Here is an 8,499-nt window from a genome sequence, read left to right as displayed (position 1 = left end):
AAATTATAGATTTGAATTTAAGAGTATAAATATTTTTTTGGGGTGTGATAATTTATCTTTTGGTTTAGTATTATTAACTTTATGAATTGGGGCATTAATAATTATATCAAGGTATTTTATTTATGAATTAAAAATTTATTTAAATTATTTTATTTTATTGATATTTTTTTTAATTTTATTTTTATTTTTGACGTTTACTGTAAATAATTTATTTTTATTTTATCTTTTTTTTGAATGTAGATTAATTCCTACTTTTTGTTTAATTTTAGGTTGAGGTAATCAATTGGATCGGGTTCAAGCAGGGATTCATTTATTATTTTATACTTTATTTGCTTCTTTACCTTTATTATTAAGAATTATTTATTTATTTTTTGAATTTAAAAATTTAAATTATATTTTTTCTGTGGAAAATTTATTTCAAGTTTATATTTTTTATTTATATGTATTTTTAATTTTTGCTTTTTTAGTAAAGTTACCTATTTTTTTTATACATTTATGATTACCTAAAGCTCATGTAGAAGCTCCTGTTTGTGGGTCAATAATTTTAGCTGCTATTATATTGAAGTTAGGAGGGTATGGTTTATTACGGGTTTATATATATTTAATTAATATGGGTATTTTTTTTAATATTTATTTGATTGTTTTGAGAATAATAGGAGGAATTTATATTAGTTTAATTAGAATATTTCAAGTTGATTTAAAATCTTTAATTGCTTATTCTTCAATTGCTCATATAATAATAATATTATCTGGGCTATTAACTTTAATAAGATGAGGAATTTATGGTTCTTATTTGTTAATAATTTCTCATGGTTTATGTTCTTCAGGTTTATTTTGTTTAGTAAATATTATTTATGAACGTTTAAGAAGACGGAGATTATTTATTAATAAGGGTTTAATAAATTATATACCTAGAATATGTTTATGATGATTTTTATTATGTTCTTCAAATATAGCAGCCCCTCCTTCTTTAAATTTAATAGGTGAAATTATATTAATCAATAGATTAATTATATGAAGTAAAATAATTTTTTTATTAGTCATTTTTTTATCTTTTTTTAGAGCTTGTTATACATTATATTTATATTCTTTTACTCAACATGGTAAAATAAATTATTTTTTTTATTCATTTTCTCAAGGTAATGTTCGTGAGTATATTTTATTAATATTACATTGAATTCCTTTAAATTTAATTATTTTAAATAGAGAATCTTTTATTGTTTGAATATAAATTAATTTAAATAGTTTATTTAAAATATTGATTTGTGGTGTCAAAGAAAATTAAATTTAGTTTTTAAATTATTTTTATATTAAATATTTGTTTATTTAGTTTTATTATAATTTTTTTTATTAGAATATTTTTATTTATATTAAGTATTTATTTTTTATTATATGATTTAGTTTATTTTGTTGAATATAATTTAATTGAAATTAATTCTACTTGTGTAGTAATAACATTTTTATTTGATTGGATATCATTAATTTTTATAAGAACAGTTTTATTTATTTCTTCTTTGGTAATTTTATACAGAAATTCTTATATAATAAATGATTTAAATTTGAATCGATTTATTATATTGGTAATTTTATTTGTTGTATCAATGATATTAATAATTGTTAGTCCAAATTTAATTAGTATTTTATTAGGTTGGGATGGGTTAGGTTTGATTTCTTATTGTTTAGTAATTTATTATCAAAATGTTAAGTCTTTTAATGCTGGTATATTAACTGTTATTTCTAATCGTATTGGTGATATTTTTTTATTATTATCAATTTCTTGAATAATAAATTTTGGGGGTTGGAATTTTTATTTTTATATAGATGTTTTAAAATATAATTCTTTTATAATAGTAATTACTTTAATAATTTTGATTGCTTCATTTACTAAAAGTGCTCAAATTCCTTTTTCTTCTTGACTCCCTGCAGCAATAGCTGCTCCTACTCCTGTATCTTCATTAGTCCATTCTTCTACTTTAGTAACGGCAGGGGTTTATTTATTAATTCGATTTGAAAATTTATTTAATAGAGAGAATTTTATTATTATATTTTTATTATTATCTAGATTAACTATATTTATGTCTGGATTAAATGCGAATTTTGAATTTGATTTAAAAAAAATTATTGCTTTATCAACTTTAAGTCAATTAGGTTTAATAATAAGAATTTTATTTTTAGGATTTAAGTTTTTAGCTTTTTTTCATCTTTTAATACATGCATTTTTTAAAGCATTATTATTTATATGTTCAGGAGTTTTTATTCATGGATTGAATAATTTTCAGGATATTCGTTTATTAGGTTCAATATTTAATCAAATACCTTTTACTTCTATTTGTTTTCATTTTTCTAATTTATCTTTATGTGGATTTCCTTTTTTAGCTGGGTTTTATTCTAAGGATATAATTTTAGAAATAATTTTAATATTAAATTATAATATATTTATTATATTTATTTTTTTTATTTCAACTTTTTTAACAGTTTCTTATACTTTTCGTTTGATTTATTTTTCAATATTAGGTTGATATAATATAATTAGATTAAATTATTTAAATGATTATGATGTTTATATAAATAATTCAATATATTTTATAATATTGATAGTAATTTTAGGGGGTTCTATATTTAGTTGATTAATTTTTCCTTATAGATATACCATTATTTTGCCTTTTTATATAAAAATTTTACCAATTTTAATTATTTTTTTAGGTATATTATTTGGATTTTTTATTTATTATTTAAATGTTAAAATGTTTAAGTTAAAGTTTTATTTTTTAAAGATATTTTTTAGAACAATATGGTTTTTACCTGTTATTTCTACTTATGGTTTAATTAAAAACATTATATTTATAAATAAAGAATTAACATTAAATTTTAATCAAAATTGATTAGAATTTTATAAAAGAAGAATAATTATAATTTTTATGAAAAATTTTTATATATTTATAGATTTATTAATTTTTTATTTTAATAATGTTTTAAATTTATTTTTATTATTTGCTTTTTTATTTTTTTATTATTTTTTTATAATATAAATGTTTAAATAGCTTAAAATTTAAAGTATATTATTGAAGATAATATGATGATTTATTTAAATCTTTAAACATTTAATTTATAAAATTAAATAATTTATTTTTACAATGAAAATGTAATGTTTTTATAAACTATATAAATTAGAAATATAAATGAATTTTAATCATTTAATAAAAAGTTAGAAGCTTTTTTATTTATATTTCTATTTAATTGGAATTTTTATTCATTTTTATTATTAACAATAATAAGCCTCTTTTTGGCTTCAATTAATTTTAATATAAATTATTTAAGATAAATTAATTGATATTAATAATTTTTGAATGCAGATCAAATGTTATATTTAACTATTATCCTATAAAGTAGAGTTATTAATAAATAACTATAATTTCAGGTCGAAACTGAATATAAATTTTATTTCAACTTTGTAGGTTTAAATTCAGTTTAATGCCCCAAATTTTCATTCATAGTATAATCCTAATAATAAAATTAAAATAAAGTATGATACTATAAATAGTCAAATTTTTATATTCGAAATTGTTAAGGTTATAATTATTGGTAATATTAACGTTACTTCAACATCGAAAATTAAAAAAATAACTGCAATTAAAAAAAAACGAATAGAAAATGATATACGTGGGTATCCTTTTGGATCAAATCCACATTCAAATGGTGAATTTTTTTCTAATTCATAAAATGTTTTTTTTGATAAGATTATTGAAATAGTTAATATAATAATAGTAATTATTATAATTATTATTAAGGTATTAAATATTAATTTAATTATTTATACTAAATTTTGTTAGACTTATTGATTGGAAATCAATTATACTTAAAGTTATATTATATAAATATATTAGTATGTTCTTCATCAGTAAATAGAAATATAAAGGAAAAGTCAAATTACATCTACGAAGTGTCAGTATCATGCGGCTGCTTCAAATCCAAAGTGATGAAAATTAGAATAATGATTTAAATACACCCGAAATAAGTTAATTATAATAAATGTTGTACCAATTAATACATGAATTCCATGAAATCCTGTAGCAATAAAGAAAGTTGATCCATAAATTGAATCTGCTATTGTGAATGGTGCTTCTAAATATTCATATCATTGTAAGATTGAGAAAGTAATACCTAAGATGATTGTTAATAATATTCTTTTTAGTGTTTCTTTTTTTATGTTATTTATTAATCTATGGTGGGCTCATGTAATTGTAGCCCCTGAAGAAACTAAAATAATTGTATTTAATAAAGGAATATCATAAGGGTTAAATGGTGTAATATTTTTAGGGGGTCATATTCTACCAATTTCAATTGAAGGTGAAAGGGATCTATGAAAAAAAGCTCAAAAGAAAGATAAAAAAAAAAAAATTTCCGAAACAATGAATAAAATTATTCCTAATTTTATTCCTATTATTACATTTGATGTATGTAATCCTTGATAGGTTCTTTCTCGAATGATGTCTCGTCATCATTGAATTATAATTAAAATGGTGATTAGAATTCCTAATATTAATATATTTTTTAATTTGAAATTGAATCATTTAATAGAACCTAAAAGTATAATTATTACAGCTAATGATCCTAATAAAGGTCATGGCCTGTAATTAACCAAATGAAATGGGTGTTGAGGAAAGGGTATATTTTTATTTGACATTATTTAGTTTACTTCTCTAGAGTATAGAGTGATTAGTACTATAAAAACATAAGCTTGAATAATTGAAACAGCGAATTCTAAAATTAGTAAAGAAATTTGTCTAACTACTAAAAGAGATGATGATAATATATTAATTTTTGTTCCAATTCTTCTTAATAAGGTTATTAGTAAATGGCCTGCAATAATATTTGCCGTTAATCGTACCGCAAGTGTTAAGGGACGAATTAAATTTCTAATTGATTCAATTAATACTATAAAAGGTATTAATGCATTTGGTGTGTTTTGAGGAACAAGATGAGTAAATATATGATTTATATTTTTGAATCATCCAAATAGTATAAGTCTTAACCATAAAGATAATGATAATGTAATTCTATTTGATAAATGTCTAGTTCTAGTAAAAATATAAGGGAAAAGACCTATAAAATTATTAAATAAAATAAATAAAAATAAAGATGAAAAAATTAATGTTCTATTAATTTTAAAATTACCTAATAAAATTTTTACTTCTGAATGAATTATATATATTAATTTTCATCATAAAATATTTTTTCGTGATATAATTAGTCAAAAAGTTGTTGATGGAAATAGGAATGTTCCAATTAATGTTCTTGATCAATTTAAGTTTAGGTTAGGAAAAAAAGTTGAAGTTGGATCGAAAATTGAAAATAAATTTATTATCATTTTCAGAAACCAAATTTTTTTTTCTTAAAAAATTTATCGAATTTTTTTTTAAAAAAATTCTTTTTTCTAAAATATGCTATAATAATAATTGTAGAAAAAAGAATAGTAAAAATTGTAAATAAAAATAATCAATTTATAGGATATATTTGTGGAATAAAAGAATATTAGAATTTTCTAATATTTATAGTTTGACTAACTATTATTTTAATAAATTAATTCTTTTCATTAAGAATATTTGCTAATATATTATAAAATGATTTAAGAGATCATTGCTTGCTTTTCAGCCACTTAATGAATTAAAATGAATTAATTCATTTTAAAAAATAATTTATTGGAATTCTTTCTATAACAATTGGTATAAATCTATGATTAGCCCCACAAATTTCTGAACATTGTCCAAATATTAATCCTGGTCGTTTAATTAATAATCTAATTTGATTTAATCGTCCTGGAATTGCATCAATTTTTTTCCCTAGTCTAGGGATTGTTCAAGAGTGAATTACATCATTTGATCTAACAATTATACGAATTTGTGTATTTGATGGAATAATTGTATTATTATCTACATCTAATAAACGGAAAGAATTTTTATTAATTGATTTGTTTATATAAGAGTCAAATTCGATATTTTTGAAGTCTGAGTATTCGTATCTTCAGTATCATTGATGTCCAATCGTTTTAATTGTAATTAGGGGGTTATTAATTTCATCTGTTAAGTATAGGAGATGAATTGATGGTATAGCAATAAAGATTAATAATATTGAAGGAGTTATTGTTCAAATAATTTCAATATTTTGTTTATTTAAAAGGTTTTTATTAGTAAATTTATTTAATATTATAGTTAATATTAAATATAAAATTGATATAGTAATTAAGATTAAGATAATTATAGTATAGTCATGAAAAAAGATTAATTGTTCTATAATAGGCGAATTAGCATTTTGAAAATTTATTCTTGATCAGGTTATCATTTTCTAAAAAAAGTTTAAAACTTTATTTATGGGGTTTAAATCCAATGCATTTTTCTGCCATAATAGAATTTTTTCGTTATTCTTGGAACTTCTTCATATCTATGATCTGAAGGGGGAAATTTTTGTTTTCATTCAATAGATGAATTTGTAATTTCTATGAATATAATTTGTCGTTGAGTTGACATTCTTTTTCAAATAATAAAAATTAGGTATAATACTCTAATAAAAGAAATAATTGATCCAATTGTTGAAATAATATTTCATATTGTAAATGCATCTGGGTAATCAGAGTAACGTCGTGGTATTCCATTTAGGCCTAAAAAATGTTGAGGGAAAAATGTTATGTTTACTCCTAAAAATATAATAGTAAATTGAATTTTTAGTCATTTTATATTTAATGTTATCCCAGTAAATAATGGGTATCAGTAAATAAATCCTGCTATAATTCCAAATACTGCCCCTATAGATAAAACATAATGAAAATGTGCTACAACATAATATGTATCATGTAGGATAATATCAATTGAAGAATTAGAAAGTATAATTCCTGTTAATCCTCCTATTGTGAATAAAAAAATAAACCCTAATGTTCATAGTATAGATGATCTAAAATTTATTTTAGACCCATATAGAGTTGCTAATCATCTAAAAATTTTAATACCAGTAGGGATTGCAATAATTATTGTAGCAGCGGTAAAGTAAGCTCGTGTGTCAACATCTATACCTACAGTAAATATATGATGCGCTCAAACTACAAATCCTAATAATCCAATTGTTATTATTGCATAGATTATTCCAAGAGTTCCAAATGTTTCTTTTTTTCCTGATTTTTGTGAAATAATATGAGAAATTATTCCGAAGGCTGGTAAAATTAAAATATAAACTTCTGGGTGTCCAAAAAATCAAAATAAGTGTTGGTATAAGATTGGGTCTCCCCCTCCTGAAGGGTCAAAAAAAGTTGTATTTATATTTCGATCTGTTAATAATATTGTAATTGCTCCTGCTAAAACTGGAAGGGATAATAAAAGAAGAATAGCTGTTAATTTTACTGCTCAGACGAATAAAGGTATTTGTTCAAATCTTATTCCTTTTGGTCGTATATTAATTATTGTAGAAATAAAATTAATTGCTCCAAGAATTGATGAGATTCCTGCTATATGTAAAGAAAAAATTGTATAATCAACAGATGGTCCTGAGTGTCCGAGATTACTTGATAATGGGGGATAAACTGTTCAGCCTGTTCCTGTTCCTGAATCTACTAATCTTCTTGAAATAAGTAATATTAATGATGGTGGTAATAGTCAAAATCTTATATTATTTATTCGAGGGAAAGCTATATCAGGGGCTCCTAGTATTAAAGGAATTAATCAATTTCCAAATCCTCCAATTATAATGGGTATAACTATAAAAAAAATTATTAAGAATGCATGAGATGTTACAATTATGTTATAAATTTGATCATCACCAATAAATGATGAAGGTGTTCCTAGTTCTATACGAATAATTATTCTTGAAGATAGACCTAATATTCCTGATCAGATTCCAAATATAAAATATAGTGTACCAATGTTTTTATGATTAGTTGAAAATAATCATTTATTCAATATTTAATATTTGATAAAATGGCTGAATTTAGGCGATAAACTGTAAATTTATTTATGAAATTAAAATTTCTTTATTAAAATTTTTTATAAATTATAATTTATATAAATTAAAAATTTAATTTATTTATTAATTATATATATATATATATATATATATATATTATAATTTTTAATTTATTCTTTAAAAAAAAAAAATTTTAAAAAAAATTTTTTTTTTTACATTAATTAAATTTTTCGAATTTATATATAATTATTAGAAAAATCCTATATATTTTTTAATTATCTGCTCACATATTAGTTAAAATAAAAATATTATTCATTAAGAAAATGCCATTTAATTTACTTAATGAATTGTAATTTGGAACATTTATACAATGGATTAGAACTTATTATGAACTTTTAAGAAAACATACAGATAGATAAATGATTATTTATTTAATTTCATATTTTTAATTTTTAAATATTAATTATTCTTCAATTTAAGAAAAATAATTTATTTAAATAAATCATTTTTATTTATTTATAAAATTATTTAACTTAATTACCTCCATTTATA

General features: G+C 20.5%; 2 protein-coding genes across 2 annotated transcripts; one reads left to right on the top strand and one right to left on the bottom strand.

Moving 5' to 3' along the window:
• Nucleotides 1-2,054: 2,054 nt before the first annotated feature.
• On the top strand, nucleotides 2,055-2,936 carry LOC124295704 (NADH-ubiquinone oxidoreductase chain 5-like; the record flags this gene model as incomplete). The annotated part of the gene is made up of 1 exon (XM_046746254.1): nucleotides 2,055-2,936. A coding segment is annotated over one exon (465 nt), but the record flags the coding sequence as incomplete, so codon positions are not given.
• A 2,726-nt stretch (nucleotides 2,937-5,662) lies between these two features.
• Nucleotides 5,663-7,706, bottom strand: LOC107218816 (cytochrome c oxidase subunit 1-like; the record flags this gene model as incomplete). The annotated part of the gene is given in 1 exon segment (XM_046746253.1): nucleotides 5,663-7,706. A coding segment is annotated over 1 exon segment (1,332 nt), but the record flags the coding sequence as incomplete, so codon positions are not given.
• Between the last annotated feature and the right edge of the window lie 793 nt (nucleotides 7,707-8,499).

Source organism: Neodiprion lecontei, unplaced genomic scaffold (assembly GCF_021901455.1).
Source record: "Neodiprion lecontei isolate iyNeoLeco1 unplaced genomic scaffold, iyNeoLeco1.1 ptg000063l, whole genome shotgun sequence".
NCBI lineage: Eukaryota > Metazoa > Arthropoda > Insecta > Hymenoptera > Diprionidae > Neodiprion > Neodiprion lecontei.
Note: the sequence above shows the minus strand (reverse complement) of the source record. Positions and strands in the feature narration are given on the sequence as shown.